General features: G+C 47.1%; 1 protein-coding gene across 2 annotated transcripts in view; it reads right to left on the minus strand.

Moving 5' to 3' along the window:
• Nucleotides 1-220: 220 nt before the first annotated feature.
• Nucleotides 221-20,638, minus strand: part of myo5b (myosin VB) — a 37,941-nt gene continuing 17,523 nt past the window's right edge. The window contains exons 11-39 of one of the 2 annotated variants that reach the window (XM_073477526.1): nt 20,456-20,537; nt 20,220-20,360; nt 19,333-19,455; nt 18,328-18,411; nt 17,401-17,535; nt 17,226-17,323; nt 15,215-15,301; nt 14,083-14,194; nt 13,685-13,896; nt 13,137-13,293; nt 12,730-12,969; nt 12,036-12,272; nt 11,852-11,945; nt 11,482-11,624; nt 11,032-11,151; nt 10,823-10,957; nt 10,653-10,718; nt 10,270-10,509; nt 9,540-9,631; nt 7,586-7,784; nt 7,400-7,493; nt 7,182-7,325; nt 6,820-6,971; nt 6,649-6,738; nt 6,423-6,573; nt 4,859-5,153; nt 4,545-4,719; nt 4,348-4,428; nt 221-3,100 (exon numbers count right to left, since the gene is read on the minus strand). In XM_073477526.1, the coding sequence (XP_073333627.1) occupies nt 2,948-3,100; nt 4,348-4,428; nt 4,545-4,719; nt 4,859-5,153; nt 6,423-6,573; nt 6,649-6,738; nt 6,820-6,971; nt 7,182-7,325; nt 7,400-7,493; nt 7,586-7,784; nt 9,540-9,631; nt 10,270-10,509; nt 10,653-10,718; nt 10,823-10,957; nt 11,032-11,151; nt 11,482-11,624; nt 11,852-11,945; nt 12,036-12,272; nt 12,730-12,969; nt 13,137-13,293; nt 13,685-13,896; nt 14,083-14,194; nt 15,215-15,301; nt 17,226-17,323; nt 17,401-17,535; nt 18,328-18,411; nt 19,333-19,455; nt 20,220-20,360; nt 20,456-20,537 (4,132 nt within the window). In that variant the 3' untranslated portion in view covers nt 221-2,947. Of the gene's footprint in view, nt 3,101-4,347; nt 4,429-4,544; nt 4,720-4,858; nt 5,154-6,422; nt 6,574-6,648; nt 6,739-6,819; nt 6,972-7,181; nt 7,326-7,399; nt 7,494-7,585; nt 7,785-9,539; nt 9,632-10,269; nt 10,510-10,652; nt 10,719-10,822; nt 10,958-11,031; nt 11,152-11,481; nt 11,628-11,851; nt 11,946-12,035; nt 12,273-12,729; nt 12,970-13,136; nt 13,294-13,684; nt 13,897-14,082; nt 14,195-15,214; nt 15,302-17,225; nt 17,324-17,400; nt 17,536-18,327; nt 18,412-19,332; nt 19,456-20,219; nt 20,361-20,455; nt 20,538-20,638 lie in introns of both variants that reach the window. The other variant, XM_073477525.1, reaches the window with a different exon arrangement.

Here is a 20,638-nt window from a genome sequence, read left to right on the forward strand (position 1 = left end):
GTCAAAGTTACTTCATTTCCAAAAGTAAATCTCTGAAATACAGGAAGTGACTTTGTGCTCCATTCATTTCAAACATTTACATTAGCTGAAGAAGTTCACTGCAGCATGAAAACTCTTCGTAAGGGACATTTATGCAGAGACATTTTGAACATATGAAAATATATTATTAGTATTTTATTTATTTGTATGATGAACCATTGTGCAGTGAAGTTCTTTAGAGTCAAACTTCTTCATCTTTATTACAGTTACACTTCATAGAAAGGATCCAGTGTGTTGATAATGAGAGTTCACTACAGGTGTCAATCATTATTCTGACTTCCATCATCCCACAGTGACACATGGAATAAACCCAGTGTAATGACACTGATTATATACCGTATGTACAGTATATACGGCTGCTGCACAGAACACCTGTCAGTGTATTTAGTATTCTACTTATTAATTAGCATCATTAGTTATTAGTTTCAACCCACAGTTGTACAAATCACACAAGAAAAAAAGCTCAAAATGAGCTGAAACCATAGAAAAAGTGACAGTAAAATGATTTCACACAGAAAAGTAAAAAGAAAATCACACAGCTGCAGAGTTTCATTATAAAAACTTCTCCGAACATCGACGAGATTCTAATCAAATACTCTGAACTCAAGGCAAAATAAGGAGAGCAGCAAAAATGATTGATTACTTTAGATTCATTAAAACTGTTTGACATTAAAGAGTGTTGTAGACCCTTCCGTCCACTAGAGGTCAGTGCTTCTCAAACGTTTTACATTGTGTACCACCTCAGAAAATATTAGGCTCTGCCACCATTGAGACCGACATTAAAACACAGCAGCGTAGGTTGTCCGTATTCAGCTGACTGTCATTCACTGTTTGCTGCTAACGTTAGCAGCTGCTGTGCACTGCTAACATTAGCAGCTGCTGGCACTGCTCTGCGACTACATAGCGGGCTGAAACAAAAATGTTATAGGAAAGACAAGGTTGTTTTAAATCACATTTCAGTTTTTGTATTTTTGTACCAAATTCTGCAGTATTCTGATTGAATTAAATGTTTTTAAATGAACTTATTTCATTCTCAAAAAACATTTCTGGGATTCCTCTGAGTACCATGAGAGGGAGCTTGAGCACCAGCAGTGGTCGGTGTACCACAGTTTGAGGGCAGGGGCACAAGAGGACAGAATAGTGACGTTTGCCTTGCCTAGGTACGAAAGGTACATGTGTGTATGAAGCACCAGCAGGGGGCGATAATGACGGGAGCAAAACACAAACAAAGTCCAGGTCAGGGTTCATTCACTGGACTCTCCCTCAGGTGACCAGGGTTTGAATCCTTTATGAAGCCAATCAGATAACTGTCTCTAAGGAACATGGTTCAAGTGAACCTGTGATCTTTGATCTTTTTCTTAACCTAACCAAGTAGTTTTGAGACCGTGATGATGACAGTGACACGGTGGACCAGCGGGTCTACAGAGTGGTGTCATGATGGTGTGTTTCTGTAGCTAACTGCAGTTAGCATCACTCTGGTTCCCTCTGTGAGGTTAATGAATTGTATTTTGGATCATTAGAGAAAATAATCTGTGTCAAACACAAGTTTCTGATCCTTCCGGTTCTGTTCATCAAGATAATCTTCACAGATGAACGTAAATTAAATGTGTAGCAGTAAAAAGCTAATGCTAGGCTACAAACAGACGACATCACGGTCACATGACTTAAACGTCTCCACCACTGAGCGTCTTACTGCACAATTACTATCCAGGTTTTCTATAAACTGATCAATGTACGAGTTGTAAAGTCAGAGTCAGAACAGTGTGTAACTAAAGTGGCCTGTAAAGACGGACTAGTGAGCAGATGAGTCTCCGTGTTCGCTGTGAGGACGTTTAATGTCCCCGACAACCTCTGTGGTCTCATTTAGACACTTGTTAGCAACCGCTAACTGTTTTTAACACATGAAGAGCTTTATAATTAAACTGTGGACATTTAATGATGGATTTTATGTTGGAGAACAAATCTGTAGTAACCACACACCTTATTTCAGGCATCTAAAAACCCATTAACTTAACGATTCCCAAATTATTTTTGAGTTTTAGCACTCCTTCCCGCAGCACTCCTTTATACGATGTGGGGTGGTACCGGTCCGAATGGGATGTCGCCCCCCTCAGACTTCAACGACTGACCTGTTGGTGCCGCTCATGATAACCAAACCTCCTCCTCCACCTCATGTATGCATTTATATTTAAACAACTTCCTGCTGAAGACAAACAATCTCCATTTTGAACATTTGTGAAAAAGTGTTGACAAACTGAATATTAATCAAATGAATAAAGTTTATATTCTGAACTTATTTCAGATGGACGCTCCATCAGCTTCAGTGTTAGGAAGCTACATGGCCTTACTGTCAGTTTATCCTGTCATAAAGAAAACAACTGTAAAACTGTGTGGATTAATAAATATTCATATATCATCATACAGATGTGTCAACGCTTTTATTTGTAGGTCATTAAACATTATTTGTCAGAACTACCGAGCTGTAGTTGTTCCTGTCCGTCCTTCCTCATCTTTACTGAAACTTCTCACTGACCGTCTTCATCCTGCAGGACGCTTCCTGTTTGCTTCTGTCTGTCACATGACTGCTTCCATCTGCCTGTCTTCACTCCGTCCAGACTTACTGTAACATCATATTGACGGTGAACGAGCTGGAGAAACTGCTGTGATAGTAAAGAAGAAGAAGAAGCTGACAGTGGAGGAGAGAAACAGACTGGATCTGATCCTCTCTGCTGTCTCTTCAGGTGTCTGCGGCGCACTGAGGAGGATGAACTGAAAATATTTAAGAGAAAGTTTCTGTGACAGAAGAAGACAAAGACACTTTGGCAGCAGGCTGGTGGATGTGTTTCTGTCCGTCTGCTCAGACTGTTCTCAGCTTGCCCTGGATTTAAAGCTGCGTCCTCTCAGATCATCAGACTCTGACGAGGAAGTCGAGGCCGAGGGAGGCGGGGATGTGCAGCGTCTCCAGGCTGAGAGCAGACGGCGTGTACGGGAAGAGGACGGGGAACGTCTGCTTGGTGTCCAAGAGGAGCTGAGGAGGATCGTTTCGGTCCTGGAGTGAGTTCTGGACACACAGGTGAACATGGAGGGTTACACGTGTGACTCATCAAAACTGATTGTTTTAATCTGTAGTTATTTCCATGTAATCAGATTTTCTCCATTCAGAGTGAGCTGAATGAGCTGTTAACAGCTCCTGTTTGCAGTTCACACATGGATGTAATAGATTACTTTGATCCTGAAGAAAACTCAAAAACAGGGTGATTCTCAGGGAGTCTTTTTCCCTTGTGTGTGGAGTCACTGACATTTGTTCTGAATGGACATCAGAGATGATGATGTCATCAGGAAGTGAAGCTTCATGTGTTCGTCAACATGTTTCATGTGTTTGTCAACGTGTTTCATGTGTTCATCAACATGTTTCATGTGTTCGTCAACATGTTTCATGTGTTCGTCAACATGTTTCATGTGTTCATCCACATGTTTCATGTGTTCGTCAATGTGTTTCATGTGTTCATCAACGTGTTTCATGTGTTCATCAACATGTTTCATGTGTTCATCAACATGTTTCATGTGTTCGTCAACGTGTTTCATGTGTTCATCAACATGTTTCATGTGTTCGTCAACATGTTTCATGTGTTCATCCACATGTTTCATGTGTTTGTCAACGTGTTTCATGTGTTCATCAACATGTTTCATGTGTTCGTCAACGTGTTTCATGTGTTCATCAACATGTTTCATGTGTTCGTCAACATGTTTCATGTGTTCATCCACATGTTTCATGTGTTTGTCAACGTGTTTCATGTGTTCATCAACATGTTTCATGTGTTCATCAACATGTTTCATGTGTTCGTCAACATGTTTCATGTGTTCATCCACATGTTTCATGTGTTCGTCAATGTGTTTCATGTGTTCATCAACGTGTTTCATGTGTTCATCAACATGTTTCATGTGTTCATCAACATGTTTCATGTGTTCGTCAACGTGTTTCATGTGTTCATCAACATGTTTCATGTGTTCGTCAACATGTTTCATGTGTTCATCCACATGTTTCATGTGTTTGTCAACGTGTTTCATGTGTTCATCAACATGTTTCATGTGTTCATCAACATGTTTCATGTGTTCGTCAACATGTTTCATGTGTTCATCCACATGTTTCATGTGTTCGTCAATGTGTTTCATGTGTTCATCAACGTGTTTCATGTGTTCATCAACATGTTTCATGTGTTCATCAACATGTTTCATGTGTTCGTCAACGTGTTTCATGTGTTCATCAACATGTTTCATGTGTTCTCTCAGGAGGTGTTTGAATCTCACCTGAATGGTCCTGATGAACGACACAGTGACTCTCTCTTCAAACTCATTCAGAGGAGTGTACAGGTTCAAGATCTTCACAATCTGCAACACAGGAAAACACTGATCAATATCAGGTATATTTCAGCTGATATATCTAACTGATCAGCTGACATGTTTTATCACACTGATCAGCTGGTATGTGTGATTGATCAGCTGACCTGCTGTGTGGTCAGGCTGGTGCACAGTGAGCAGATGGCCTCGGCGTCCTGAGTTGTCTTCTTCTTGACCTGCAGCAGCTGAGCCGCCTGGATGATCGGCTCCAGAGTGGCAGCAGCGTTACTCTGATACAAGTTGTTTGCTCTGAGCCACTCCTCCATCTGACTGGTGTTGTACCTGAACACACACACACACACACACACACACACACACACACACACACACACACACACACACACACACACACACAGATGCTGTCGTCAGTGGTGATGTCTCACTGTCTCACTGAACAGACGGCGTGTTGGTGTGTTTGTACCTGAGCTGCATGCCGGTGCTCCACGAGCACACGTCTTTGCGCAGCAGCAGGTTGTTGAGGCTGATGGCGTTGATGCAGTGGAAGAGCTGTCGGACCACCTGACCCGCGATCTCGGGGTCCAGGCCGTGATCCCTCATGATGCCGTGAAACTGTCCCAGCTGTCGGATCAGGGCCTCCAGAGTGTAGCTGCTGGGCCCACCGGCGTCGGTGTCCATGCTTGACGAACGGTTCCTGTAGCCCATTGGCTTGACCCCTGCCAGGCTGGGGATGCTCTCACTCTCCAACATGGCCGACACTGGAGACAACAAGACGGAGACATCAGGACAGATCAGGGCTGTGTAGTAGTCTGACTTTAGGACTCCTCAGATTGAAGAGTGATACTGGTCACAGTCATAAATGTTGTTTAAATGAACGGTGTCTGTCGTCTCTGACCTCGATGGTCATGTTCATATATTAGTGCTGTCTTCTCTGCTTCATCACCGACGCCTTCAGAAAATCTCTGACACTCGATGCTGATGTTCACAGCTCACAGAAAATACTGTGATGTTGTTACGTTACTCATGTTGAGATGAAAGACAGCTGAGCTGCTGCACTTCATCATCATCATCATCACCATCATCATCATCACCATCATCATCACCATCATCATCATCATCTTCACCACCAGGTATCTAATCAACAGAATCACACTCCAAAGATTGTTTTCACTTTAAATAGTTCAGATATTTTTCTTAAGGAAGTTTATGATTCGTATCACGAAGCTGCCAATATAACTGCATCATGTGCAGCGTTATATGATGATGTTTTTCTTTGCACATGAGCGCCTCCTACTGTCCATCAGTGGAAAAGCATCATATTCATTATATTCATCAAGGCTCCACTCAGTGTCTTTAATGTTGAGGGTGCTGCTAATGATGACAAGTGATGCAGCTGTGACACCTTAAGAGACCTGCTATTGGCTGAGGAGGGCATTGTGGGTAGTTGTAGTCCTCAAGTTCCAACGTTGACTCTGTGATCACAGTGACTTCATACAGACACTGTCTTAAATTGCCCCCTGGGGACAAATAAAGTATTTTGACTTGAATTGAATTGACTCATCCCCCAGGATCGGGTCGGGCAGAGCGTCAGGTCGACTGAAGCAGCTGGAGACTTGTTTTAAAACAGAAAAACAACCAAGAAAACATCAAATGTCTCCATACAGCTCGTCTGCTGTAATGGACGTCTGCAGAAGAGAAGAGATCACAAACTGATCTGAAAAGACGATATTTACACCGTTTATTAAGCTGAAATCTTCACTGTAGCTGCTCAGATAAAAGTGTCGACTGCATGTCGAGGGTGTAAATAACGTCTTTAAATCATCTCCAGCTGCTTCAGCTGTTCAGCAGAATGCTGCAACTCTGTTTTACTGTGAAGCTCCAGAAATGTTCTGTGGACTACGAGACTTTGACTGACTATAACTGAGTTTAATGTTTGGGCGAACTGTTCCTTTAAGTGTTTTGTACTGACTGGTTCTGGTCCAAAACAACCACATGGACGACCCCTCCTGTCTTGAATATAAACTCACCGATCATTGGCTGTATGATGCCCTCTGCCACCTTGATGAGCTGCTGGTAGATCTGGATGGAGAGGTCGCTGAGCACCTGTCGGTACTCTGCCAGGTCGAAGTTCTTCAGACAGTGTTCGTTCTGTTTGCTCGTGTTCTGCGTCATGAACGCCTGAAAGACAAGACGAGGTCATGTTTTTGTGTCTGCTCATCTGCAGACTGAAGTGTGTCTCACTGTGAGTCTCACCTCGTCTCCGCTGTACTGCTTCAGACAGTGCAGCAGACGGCTGGTGTTGGCCAGCCAGAAGGACGCCGTGTCAAAGTCCTCGTTGTTCTTCTGCAGACGACATGAAGACGTGTCTTTAATAAGAGGACACGTGTTATTAATGAGACAGGTGGACGTGTGGGGGACACTCACCTTGAGGACCTTCTTGATGGAGTTGATGGTGGAGGTGAGCAGAGCCTCCACCTTCTGGTCGTCGTTGATGTAGTCGGCGTGGCGGATGCACATGAAGAGGACATAAGCTGGCAGACAGGGAACAGTGGCTGACACTGTGCTGGGCCTCATGTCTGAAACACAGAGACACAGAGAGCTGCTTCACACACACACACACACACACACACACTGTACTGTTAACTGTAAAATACTTAACTGTACTGAATGTACCCGATTAAACCTGTGTTAAACCTCAGTGTTACTAACGGACCTTGGTCACCGGTGGAGGAGCTTCATCACGTTCAGCTGTGGTCTGAATGACAGACAGTGACGGTGAGACTGACCTGTGATCAGAGCTTTGAGCAGCAGGGCTTCGTCCTCCTTGTTGTACTCCAGCATCCCCTCGAAGTCCTTCTCTTTCCTCTGGACGGTGACCTGCCGGCTCAGCTCCGGTTTGGACCTGCTGGACTGAGCCGCAGCCATAGAAGCTGCAGAGAGACAGAGACGCTCAGCACTGCTATCATCACAGAGCCGTGCTGCAGATGTGAACAGCTGCTGCTACCTTCTAACTCCTGCACTTTCTTCATGTAGATCCGGAGCTGCTTCTTCAGCTTCCTCTCGTTCTTCTCCAGTTTCTCCACCAGTTCCTTGAGGTCCTGCAAACAGAGAACATGAAAGCATCATGGTGGACCTGACGTGGTTCTGACGTCTGTGCGTTCAGTGCAGCGGCAGCGGCTGATTCTCTCACCAGGTTGTCGTTGGTGAGCCGTGTGATCTCCTGCTGGACGCTGTACTCCACCTTCGCCTCCGGAGACAGAGACGACATGTAGTTGAGGATCTCCTGCTTCTTCTCGATGTCGTTTCTCAGCAGCTCGATCTGAGTGTGGAGAGCCTCCAGTTCATCTTTGTGCTGCCTGGACTGAGTCTGCAGCTGAGCCTCCAGCAGCCTGAGAGGAGAGGACCGCCGACATCACGTTAATCACCAAGAGTGTTGAAAACAGGATGAACGGACAGTAAAAGGTCGATCTCATGTCCTCAGAATGAGGTGTGCGTTGTATTAACACTTTATTTGAAGGTGGTATCACTGAGCAACCAGTGTGTGAAATACCCTCTGAGGTCTCTCAACCAGAGTCCTGCACAGGTCCAGTACCACATGTCTCTGTAGCTAACTAGCTAGCCAGCTAACATCCTATTGTTATTTCTGATTTGTACATGACAGTCCTGCATTTTGATGCATGTGAGGCCTGAGATGTCCCTAAAGTCCAGCAGTACAGTACAGTCCGCTAATATCAGGAGGAGCACGGCTAATGCTAATGTTAGCCTACCAACACCGCTAGTGTCCAGGTGATGAGGCAGTACTCTGTGACTTAACTGATAGAGTGAAGCTGTCACAAATTGTGAGCGTCTGTGTTTTTCGGTCACATATGATGACATTGGACGGTGTTGAAGGTTCGTCTCATCTCACAGGAGGAGATTTCACTCCAAAATGAGGTGGAGGAGAAAAAACTGGAGATGGAGTTGAGACTTAAGTAGTGAACTGGCAGCTTTTACATCTCCCAGCTGAAACTACGGGACTATCAGACTATCACCTCTGAGCTACAGAGCGGTGTGAGGAGATTATGTCTTCAGCAGGACCAACGGACCGCAGACAGGAAGTCAGACTGTATTAAGAGACGTACGAACATGTTGCCGGTTGAAGACAAATATAGTTTGCAGCTGCAGCAGAATCTGTTCACACACAGACTAAACAACACAAAACAGAGAATAACGAGCTTCAGTTTTGTTTTTAAAAATGGATTTTGAGGTTTTGTGACCCTCAGAGGCTCCTGTATTTCACACACTCTGTCGGCCCGGTGCGGTGAGTTAAAGCGTGAGCTGGTATTTTAGAAAAAGAAGAGAAAGTAAAGGAAAGTGAGCGGAACAATGAGAAGCAAACAAACAGAGACCTGGCCACTTGTTTCAGGCCCTGGTAAGCCAAACCCAGCTCTCCATCTTCATTCAAATGACACCAGTCCTGTTGTGTACTGGAGTCCAGCAGGACACACAGAGGAGGAGGAGGAGGAGGAAGAGGAAGAGGATGAGGATGAGGATGAGGAAGAGGATGAGGAAGAGGAGGAAGAAAAAAAGCAAAGCAGAATGTGAGGCAGAATGCAGAGAACAGAAACAGACAGAAACTGAAGAGTTAGTCGACACAAAAACGCAAAATCAACCAGAAACATGGCTCCAAGTCAGAAATTGTAATCTTTACAATATTAATGAGGTAATAATACAAACTGTGTCCATCAGTGAATAAACAAGCTGTTCTCAGAGGAAAATAAGGTCCCAGAACACTGTTTGAAGCTAGAAAGGTGGCAGGGTCTGCCACAGATAAACAAAGTAAAAGAGTATAAATTGTGTTGACCTTTAAGGTCAGTTTGTTCAGTCATGAACACAAAGAGAGATTGACTTGACTTTAACAAACTGTCTGTCAGCATCACATCAGATTTAAAGCTGAAGAAACAGAACAGACGAGGAAAAAGAAGCAAACAGGAAAAAGCACAAAACTGTGTCACATTAATAACTGATCGGATGTGTCTGCAGCTGTCAGGTGAGTCGAGGTGTTCAGTAACAATGAGTCTGCAGGTAAATCTGCCTCCATTGTTACTGTAGACTGAGTGCACGTACTGTGTCTTTAAATGTCGGTGGATGATGGAGTCACTTACTTTTTGGACTCAGTCAGTCCATGATAAGCTTTGACCGCCTCCTCTTTGTCGACGGGCTCTTTGCTGTTCAGTTCAGGAACGTTCTCGCTCTCCTGCTCAAACAGACAGAAGACTGAATGTCAGCACGAGTTCACAGAGTCACAGACGATGTGTCTGACCTGAACACACCGAGCGCCGTCTTTAATGGAAAAGTATACCATCGTCTGGGTGAATACTCGATTCTGATTGGCTTGGAAGTTGTGAATTAACTCTTTATAAACTGACACCTCTGAAACTCCTCGAGTGGTTCCAGTCAAACTTCCTGTTCACTGTTGCCTGTAATCAAACTGAGCTGCATCAGCATCAGCAGACGCCTCGACGCTCCACATTAATTAAATAAAAAAGGAAACAAAAACACATATCTTATTTACAACACAAAGTGTAGTCCATCAGTGTGAGAGCACCTCAGGGCTCACATCTCAGGCTGCTCTTTACTGTGGATCACTTCTATGCAGACGATTCTGTTCTTTACAGTTCTGCAGCGCCTCAGAGCTCCAGGAACAATCTGCTCTCCAACACAGTCGATAATCTGAAACTGGTTCTGATGCTCAGGAAGTGAAGAAATGTTTGTTTTTACAAATTCTAAGAAAAAGAAAGTCAGAGCCTCCAGCTGAGGCTCACGTATGAAACATGAATCATGAATGTCATTAATTCAGCACTCAGGCGACACAATCACGTTGTGTAAACTCACGATGTGATTGTTCTTCTCCCGTTGCTCAGCGGTGCTGACGATCTGAGTCCTCAGAATCAGGACTTCCTCCTTGCGGGCATCCAGCTCCTCATTGGCTGCTTTCAGCTGGCTGAGCAGCAGGTTGTAGCCGTCCTGCAGCTCATTGGACGAATTGTTTTGAGACGCACGCTCAGAGATCGTCTTCCTCAGCTCGTTCAGGTCGTTCTTCAGCTTCTTGTTCTCGGTTTCCAGCTCCTGTCTCTGCAGGGGAACAGAACAAGATTCAGATAAGATCCACATAAAACAAAAGATTTGTCTGTTTGAATGTGACAAAACAACAAAGGTACTGTTTCAGTCATATGTTCAGTTCAGACAGAACCAGAGAAAACAGCTGAGAAGTGAACCTTCAGGCTGTCGTAGGCCAGATCTGCAGTCTCCATCTCGGAGGTGGGACTCCTCGACTCAGAGCCCTTTAAAGAAGAACACATGCGATTGATCTTCTGCTGGACGCCTCATTAGAGATCATATCATAGATCATAGATCATATATAAGAATATTGATTGACGACTGTCACCTTGCGCTTGGCGAGCTCCTCCATTTTGTCCACGCTGGCCTGCAGCCTCTTCCTCTCCGTCTCCAGCTCTCGGACTCTCTTCTGCAGCTTCATGAACAGACTGATGTCCATCGCAGCCTTCTCCACTCCCATCTCCTGCACACGTCAAACTGTTAGCTCTCCAGCTTCACACGCTGACACCGCAACCATTCACTCACCCACAGACTCACCTCCACCAGCTGAATGGAGTCCTCGGTGTCTCCCACCTCTGAGGTGGAGATGGACGGGTAGTTAGAGTCCGACTCCAGGCTGCTCTGATTGGACGGGTTCCTCCTGTGGCCGGGGTGGAACTGGAGGAGGATGTGATGAAGAGAGTTACTTTATATGTGTCAAAGGAAGTGAGGAAATTCTCACCTGTACTTAGAGCTGCACAGGTGTAATCAGATTACTCAGGACTGATGTTGATACCAGGTCTGAATGAGGCCTATGTCGAGTAGCAAACACTGCCCCACCTGTGTGTGTTTGCGTGTGTGTGTGTGCTTGTGTGTGTGCGTGCGTGCGTGTGTGTGTGTGTGCGTGTGCATGTGTGTGTGTGTGTGTGCGTGTGTGTATGTGGGCGTGTGTGTGTGTGTGTGCGTGTGCATGTGTGCGTGTGTGTGTGTGTGCGTGCTGCAGCTCACCTTGTTCAGTGACACCTCCTCCTTCAGGTTGTCGTATCTCTGCTCCAGTCTGGAGAACTCTTTGAGCAGATTCTGGTAACGCTGCCTCTCCTGATCCATCTCCTTCTGCAGAGTCACCTCCTTCTGAGACACACTGCCGCCGTCTGCTGACACACACACACACACACACACACACACACACACACACACACACACACACTTTAATCAAACAGAGCTGAGTCGTGTTGACAACAACTTCTCGTCAGATTTGAATGATGTCTGAACCTCCGTCACTCTGAAACCTGTGACACTAAAACCACACGGTTGTTTTTTCTTATAGACCAGTGAAGAAGAAATGTGCTTCCTGTTTGGACAGGTGAGTCAGTCTCACCTTCAGAGCTCTTTGAGAGCTGAATAATGATCTGGTTCATCTCCTCCTTCTCAGTCTTCAGCAGAGTGTTTTCTCTCTGCAGCTCCTCCACCCTCTGAGCTCAGACACACAGGAAGACGTCAGCGTCATGTTTTCAGTGTGAAACAGAACAGATTGATCCTCCTGCCGTCTCCTCTGCTCTCACCTGTTGCAGCTCCTGTTTCTCCGTGCTGTGCTCCTCCTCCAGCTTCTTGTTGTGGGCCGACGCCTCCTGCAGCTCCTCTCTCAGCCTCTCCAGCTCCTCCTGCAGTGACGTCAGCTGGCCTCCTCCACCCTGCTGACCGCGGGCCTGCTCCAGCTGCTTCTGCAGCTTGTTCACCTCCGAGCCCAGAGTGCTGTTCACCTGCTGCAGCTGCTCGTTCTGAGACTTCAGCTCTTTGGACTGAGCGCAGACACAAGCACGCTCAGTGTTATTACACTTATTACTGTTGGAGCACTAACGATAGTGTTGTTACTGTAAACTGGTAATGTTGTTGTTATTGTGATTATTAAGAATGTCATTATTTTGTTGTTCATGTATTGTTGTTAATATTGTTGTGGTTATTAATGTCATTGTTGTAACTGTTGTTGTTTCTCGCTGACAGTGAAGATGAACAATGAGCCGACACCGTGAAGCTCCACCACGCTGAGCGCTGCACTCGCAGCATTAGCAGCAGTAGTCTTATTGTTAGCAGTAGTTGGCAGTATACCTGGCGTGTGTGTACCTGGTCGTACATCTTCCTCTGCAGTATTAGTAGCACTATTAGTATCATTAGTATTATTAGCAGTATTAGCAGAATTAGTATCAGTAGTATTGGCAGTGTCAGTAGTATCTGGCAGGACACGTGGCTTGTGTGTACCTGGTCGTCCATCTTCCTCTGCAGCTGGACGATCTTGTTCTCCATGCCCGTGTTGAGCTTCTTCAGGTGTTGTGCAGAGCGAGCTTCGATCTTCAGCTGCTGCAGCCGTCGCTTCGCTAGCCTGCGTCTGTACGCACACTGGATGATGATGGCGGCGGCGCGTGCTCGTCTGAACTTCTTCCTCTGCAGCCAGCCGCGCACGCTCTTCTGGATGATCATGGCCTTGTGGTGCATGAGGAACTGCAGGAGACAGGGAGGCATCAGTGAGGCATTCAGGAACATTCCTCCTTAAATTAGAAACACTTTGCCTCCAATTCACTCGTTCGTTCCACAAACAGCCTGAGTGTCTGCTCGCAGGGAGAGGACGCCGGGCTCTTAATGTGACGGGACAGGAGGTTGTAACGTACCTCCCAGTAGATCCTGCGGGTGAACATCCCTCTGGTGTAGGCCTGGATGGTGACCACAGCCTGTCTCACTCTCAGAAAGGCCCGTCGATCTCTCACCATACGGTACTGCTTCTGACAGATGAGGGCCGCTCGGCTCAGACGCAGGAACTCAGCGTATCTGAAGAGAAGCAGCAGGAGTTACACCAAACACCAAAACTGGGAGCTAAGAGAGGCTCAAAGACGTCTGTCCTGCTGTCTGACGCAGTGTTCATACAAACACATGAATTATAGGAGACAAACTGACGATATGTTGATGTTCCTGCTGTGGTTTTATCCATCAGATGAACCTCAGTAACTTTCTGAGGCTCATATTTTATATATTTCCTGTTTGTTTGTTTCTCACTTCAGCTTCTCTTCCTCTGATCGTCTGCAGATCATTCTGGAGACCTCTGATCTGACGACCTGTGGACTGTGTGTGTTCAGCTGCACTGTGTTGAGGTGGACTCATCTGGACACTTAAAACCTCAGAGCGGAGGAGGGTCATGTGTTCTGAGTGTGTCCTGACTCACCTGCGGGCCAGGTATCCTCGGCCGTATCTCTGCAGAGTGATGGCGGACTTGCGGATCTTTCGGTATCGAACTCTCTGCAGCCAACCTCGAACCGTCTTCTGGATCTTGATACAGGCCGAGCGGAACTTATCGGCCCGGATCTTCTCCAGGTACGCCACCTGACCCGCCCGGAAGAAGATCTTTGTCTTTCCGAACTGGTACATGTCCGGTTCCTGAGACACAACAGGACACACGATGAAGACTCGTATCAACACGTGTCGTCCTCCGTTACACTTTTCCAACAACTAAACATCTGTGTGAGTCAAATATTTCATACAAATAACACAACTTGTTTTTCTCCCAGCACAGAAGAAAAGAAGCTTTGTTTTCTGGCAGTTGTGTGAATAAAGTTGTGTCACCTTGATCAGAGTCTCCAGCAGGTTTTTACACACCAGCTTCTTGTCTGCTGACATCATGTCCGACTTCTTCAGCAGCACTCGATACCTGCTGAAGAAATCTGGGTACGTCCACCTGCAAACAACACGACAGCGTTTGACTGCAGTTTGTACACGAGGTCATTCGCAGGAGGTCACACTTATTACGTTCACATGCACGCTGCTCATTTTCTACTATTATTCTTAATATGAAGATATTCAGAATCTATTGCAGGTCCAGTTCACAGCATGTTCTGGTTGGATATTCCTAATTAGACCATATTCTGAATGTCAGATTAAGACATGTGGGATATGCTGGTATGTTGTTTGTTTCAGGCTCAGTCAGAATATGAGCCTCAGCTGCGACACACAGTGTTCAGCTCTGTGTTGAGAACAAACCAGACGACAGTGGAGGTGGAGCTGCTGCACAGAGGAGAAGCTCTACAGCCTCCACAGGGCTGTAAAGGATGTGACAATCTGAGTATGAACAGCTGCATGTAAACAGGAATATTAGCTGAATATTCAGATTTGTTTTTCCCGTCGATACAGCTCAGTCAGAATAACAGTCTGACTGTGGACTCTGACATGACTGAGGAGGAGGGTCACCGCTTCTCTCCCTGCTGCTGCTTCAGCCTCCTGCTCACAGCTCAGAGGTTTGTTTCTGGACAGAACTTCTCTCTGCTGTCTGCAGTCACTGACTCAGATTATTAGATATCATGGAGGAGAGACTCTCTGTCCTCCGTCAGGCCTCGAGGAGACACGTCACTGCCTCTCTGAACAAACAGCTTCAGTCAGAGGAAAGAGCTGATCTGTGGGACTGACCTGAGAACAGCCTCTAGAGAGGAGGAGGAGGAGGAGCAGGAGGGGGAGGAAGAGGAGCAGGAGGAGGAAGAGGAGGGGGAGGAAGAGGAGGAGGAGGAGGAAGAGGAAGAGGGGGAGGAGGGGGAGGAAGAGGAAGAGGGGGAGGAGGAAGAGGAGGAAGAGGAAGAGGGGGAGGAGGAGGAGGGGGAGGAGGAGGAAGAGGGGGAGGAGGAGGAGGAGGTGGAGGAGGAGGTAGAGGAGGAGGAGGAAGAGGAAGAGGAAGAGGAAGAGGTGGAGGAGGAGGAAGAGGACTCACCTGGACGGGTACCCGGCGGCACTGATCCGGATGGTCTCCAGGACTCCGCAGGCTCGGAGCTGCTGCACCGCTCGCCTCGAGTCGAACCTGCAGCGACAGGAAACACTTCAGATCATCTTCATCATGTTTAAAACAAAGTTCAGCTCCGCACCGAAACTTCTACCTCTTCTTCTTCTTCTGCTGCTGCTGCTGCTGCTGCTGCGGCATCGCACACACGACACGAAGACGTGTGTGCGGCTGCTGTTACAGACTGCCTGCCTGCCTCAGACTGCCTGCCTGCCTCAGACTGACTGCCTCAGACTGACTGCCTGCCTCAGACTGACTGCCTCAGACTGACTGCCTGCCTCAGACTGACTGCCTGCCTGCCTCAGACTGACTGCCTGCCTCAGACTGACTGCCTGCCTGCCTCAGACTGACTGCCTGCCTCAGACTGCCTGCCTCAGACTGCCTGCCTCAGACTGCCTGCCTGCCTCAGACTGACTGCCTCAGACTGACTGCCTGCCTCAGACTGACTGCCTCAGACTGACTGCCTCAGACTGACTGCCTGCCTCAGACTGGGAGCTGTGAGCAGCCCACTGATAGGAAACATGTGACTGAGCCTCATTTCATTTGGCAGCAGGAGTGAAAACATGTCAGTGTTTATCTGAGGGCAGCAGCCGTCACATGGACACTAATATTCTACTAATAATCACCATAAATACGCCTCATCTGACCTGCTCTGTCTTTCAGATGGAGAGGGTGGTGTAAACCTGTGATATCCTCATGCTAAATATAATGTTTCTGGTTGCTCGCCTCTCGTGGGGGAACATCAGAAGTGACGTCTCTTCCAGGAGACACAAAAACACAACTGCTGTGTGATGATACGACTTATGTGCTGGACGTCTGGGAGGAGTTAAAGGACTCAAAACAGAAGATGAATGAAGCCTGAATCCAGTGAACAGCTGAGCAAATCAAGAACGGCTGGAGCTTTCTGAAGGCAGCTGCTGACAGCAGTTTTATGGTCTTATGTGTGATGAACCAGGAGACGAGCGGCAAGCAGGACTCGCTGCAGGCTGGATGTGAGGATAACTCGTCTGTTCATTAGCTAACGTTAGCTCAACAAACATGAACGTGAAAAGTGTGTGAATAAACTGAATATTCTCTATAATGTAGCAAAATAAACTTCTTCTTCTTCTGTTATATTTCTGTCAGAGTGGGCGGAGCCACTTTGTAAACAGTTAATGAGTCACGTGTAAACAGCAGCCTGCAGACGAGCGGTCGGCCTGCAGACGAGCGGTCGGCCTGCAGACGAGCGGTCGGCCTGCAGACGAGCCTGCAGACGAGCCTGCAGACGAGCGGTCGGCCTGCAGACGAGCCGTCGGCCTGCAGACGAGCCGTCGGCCTGCAGACGAGCCTGCAGACGAGCCGTCGGCCTGCAGACGAGCCTGCAGACGAGCGGTCGGCCTGCAGACGAGCGGTCGGCCTGCAGACGAGCCTGCAGACGAGCTGTCGGCCTTCTGAGTTTTGTCTGAAGTGGATTTATGGACGTTTATTCAGGATGGACATGATGATGTCATCAGGAGGTGACATCACACTCAGTGCTGCAGCTCCACCTGCTGAACTACAGTAACTGTTTTACCTTCATCACTGGGTGTTTGATTATAGAAGTGAAGTGATAACCCGTCTGATTGATTATCAGGGCTGATATTCAGCATGTTTGTGCTCGTCATCTGCAAAACAAAGTAACTATAACTAAAGTTAATAAATAACTGAAGTGTTGAGGAGCAGAACATGAAAATATTGCAGCAAGAACCTCAAAGCTGTACATGAGAACAGAACCTGAGGGGAGTGTAGTTAGTTACATCATTAATTAGTCTCAACTTTGAGACTGAGATCTTTATGTTTACTGTAAATGTTCCAGTTATCTGTTATTGATTCCCTGGATATCTAATAACCTGTATTGACCCCTAACAGATGTTAGTGACATGAGGTGATGCTGTCAGGTGCTGGTGAGGAGGTCAGGTGGACTCACGAGAAGGCCTCCTTGTCATCGTTGGGTTTGATGCAGCGAACATAATGAGGGGTGGTGGCGTTCAGAGTCTCCATGAGCAGATGAAGAGAAGACCGGAACTGAAACAGGAAGAGAAACATGTGATCAACCTGAGCGTGGAGACTCAGAGTCCTGCAGGGGGCGGCGTGGGGCTCACCTGGTGTCCCACCGTCTTCCTGTGCTCTCTGTTGGGAGCTTTGGGAGTCGACTTGGCTGCTCGGACGTTCACTCTGGACGACTTCGAGGAGGAGACGTCGTTCTTGTCGTGAAACAGATCTGCGACCAGCTGGAACTGAGGGGAAACAGGCGGCCATGTTGACTCAGTCTGACCTCATCCATCACATGATAATCACATGTACCTTCATAACAACAGAAACACAACAGTCCGGTACAGCAGCTCAGCTGAGCTGTGGACACAACCACCAGCTTCAGAACCACCACAGTCACAGTGGGTCTAAAACACCCGTGTCCTGAGAAACACTAAACAGTTCGATGCTGACACACTGAACTGTTTGTCACATGAACACAGGGAAGCTCAGTACACACAGGCCTTCACCACGTGACCTCTGACCCTGGACCAGCCTCACATGAGTGAACACGGACAAAAGCTTCGTCCCAGTTGGTCCCATTAACCCTCCATCAGACAGCACGCCTGACTGGTTTCATGTCAGACTGCAGAGGGAGAAGGAGGAGGTCACAACGCAGGGGAGGCACATTAACGTGAGACCAGGGACACACTTTAGTTTATTTTACCCAGACCAGAACAGACTGGAACAGACCGGAACGGACCAGCTCCAACTAACCAAGACTGGAACAGACCGGAACAGACCGGTCCGACAGATCCTGATGTGTGTCCTCTCCTCTATTTGATTCAGGAGAAGCTCCAAAATAAAAAAAATATATAAAAGTTTAAAACACAGAGTCAGACGTGTGGAGCTGTGGTTCTGGTCTTTGTGGTTCTGGTTCTGTGGCTCTGCTTCTGCGGTTCTTTGGTTCTGGTTCAATGTGGTTTCAGTGGTTATTTGGTTCTGGTTACTATGGTTCTGTGTTTTTTTGGTTCTGGTTCTGGTTCTGTGGTTCTTACCTGGCTGGCTTTCAGGATGTTGATCTGCTCCTCGTAGACGGTGTCTCGGTTCTTCTCCAGGAAGCCTTCACACTGATACTCCACCTGTGGACACATCAGTGACATCATGAGCTCCTTCATTAAAGACAACACATGACATCACAACAGAGGCATGACATCACAACAGAGGCATGACATCACAACAGAGACATGACATCACAACAGAGGCATGACATCATCGGGCCTCATCACACTCAGCTGTCCTGACTTATGATTACAGTTTCCTCGTCAGGTCGGTCAGCTGGTCTGAACTCTGCCTGATGTTTCATCTTCTACAATAAAAGATTCAAACAGTTTGACTCGTCGTGTCTCGTCTACTTTGATTTTCTCCTCCGGACCTCAGAGACAAACATATTAACACGATGGATTTTATGATGTTCATGATTTTGATTCTAAATCTAAAATCTTTATCTGGACATGAAGTCAAGCTGCTGCTGTCTGTCAGGACATAAAGCCACTGATGTAAAATTAAATCAAATGCAGTGAATACTGGAGTCTCGACACCCTGTGATTTTATCATTCATCAGTCGGCTGTGAAGTCAAATTAAAACACATCAGTTTCCTCCGATTAACAGCGTCTCCCTCCTCGTCCTGTGTGGACGCGTCTTCAGGCCTGACAAACATCTAATCTGCAGATTCATCCTGGACACACTGAAGCTCCTTTGTGTTGAACCGGGACACTGTGCTGGACGGACGTGAGACACACTGTGCTGGACGGACGTGAGACAAACTGTGCTGAGACACACTGTGCTGGACGGACAGCCTGAGGACGTGAGACACACTGTGCTGGACGGACGTGAGACACACTGTGCTGGATGGACAGCCTGAGGACGTGAGACACACTGTGCTGGACGGACAGCCCGAGGATGTTAGACGCTCCGTCTTTAATCCGTCTGTCCTCGTTCTCACCTGTGTGCTGCGGTTACGTGTCTGTGGACGTGTTAACCTGTTCAATCGTCCGCTCACCTTGTCGGCGAAGTGTATGATGATGAAGGAGACGTTGGACATACGAGGTTTCTGGAAGTGAGCGCTGCTCGAGTGCTGCTTGTAGAGCTTCTGAGCCCAGTTCTGATCCGTTCCCTTTGGCACCTGAAACAAGGCAGCAGATTATATAACAAGTGGAGGAGGACATTAAACTTGTATTGAGGCTTCCTGCGCTCTGAACACCAGCTGCTCCACATCCTCATCAGTAACTTCACACACACAGAGGATGAATTAATGAGCAGCTCTGATCACCTGCCGCTGCACCCAGCTGCACCCAGCTCGACCCAGCTGCACCCAGCAGCACCCAGCAGCACCGAGCTGCACCCAGCTGCACCCAGCAGCACCCAGCTGCACCCAGCAGCACCGAGCTGCACCCAGCTGCACCCAGCTCGACCCAGCAGCACCCAGCTGCACCCAGCTGCCCCCAGCTGCACTCAGTACAGTGCTGGAGAGTAACTGAGTACATTTGTGAGATACTGATACTCGAGTATTTAGATTTTTACACATAAAACATATGAAGAGTTTATGAAATCTGTTGTTTTGTGATAAACTCAACAACAGTTTATTTATTTATTATTTATGTTTATTAAAGCTGCACGATTTATCATAAAACAACTGAAATTACAAAAGTGCAGCGTCCACATCGCAGAGCTGCAGAGACGATCCGACCCACAGATCTGTTCCTCCACATCAAAGGAGACATGTTTGTTTGGGACGGATCAGAATCTGGTTATTTTATATGGTTATTATAATTAATCGTTATCTTCATTGATCAATCAACACGAGTACGGTTTTCTCAACAGCACGTTCCTTTAAACAGTGTCACCTCTAACTCCACCATGTGTGTCACATCAGATATCCACTCTCACCTTACACTCCTCATCGAGCAGGTCGAGGATGCCGAGTCGAGCCTCGATCAGGTCGATGCAGGGCTGGTTATCGTAGAAGTCTATGAGCGTCCAGGGGATCTGCTCCTTCATGTACTCCTCCTGCTCCAACTTAAACACGTGCTGCAGAGACACAACGACCGGCTCGGTTAATGTGCGACATTCACCGTGAACGCATCAGATCAGCTTCAGGTCGTCTACAGACAGAAGGCGCTCACAGAGTTGAACTGCTGCTGAAGCTTCTCGTTGGCGTAGTTGATGCAGAACTGCTCAAAACTGTTCACCTCGAACGTCTCGAACCTGCAGACGATCAAACAGACGTCTGAGTGAGTTCAACAGGAAAACAGACCTGGACACCAAGAACCAGGTTCAGACAGAGACCACAGGAACCAGAGAGAGAA

The sequence above is a fragment of the Pagrus major genome, chromosome 12 (genome assembly GCF_040436345.1).
Source record: "Pagrus major chromosome 12, Pma_NU_1.0".
NCBI classification, from domain to species: Eukaryota; Metazoa; Chordata; class Actinopteri; order Spariformes; family Sparidae; genus Pagrus; species Pagrus major.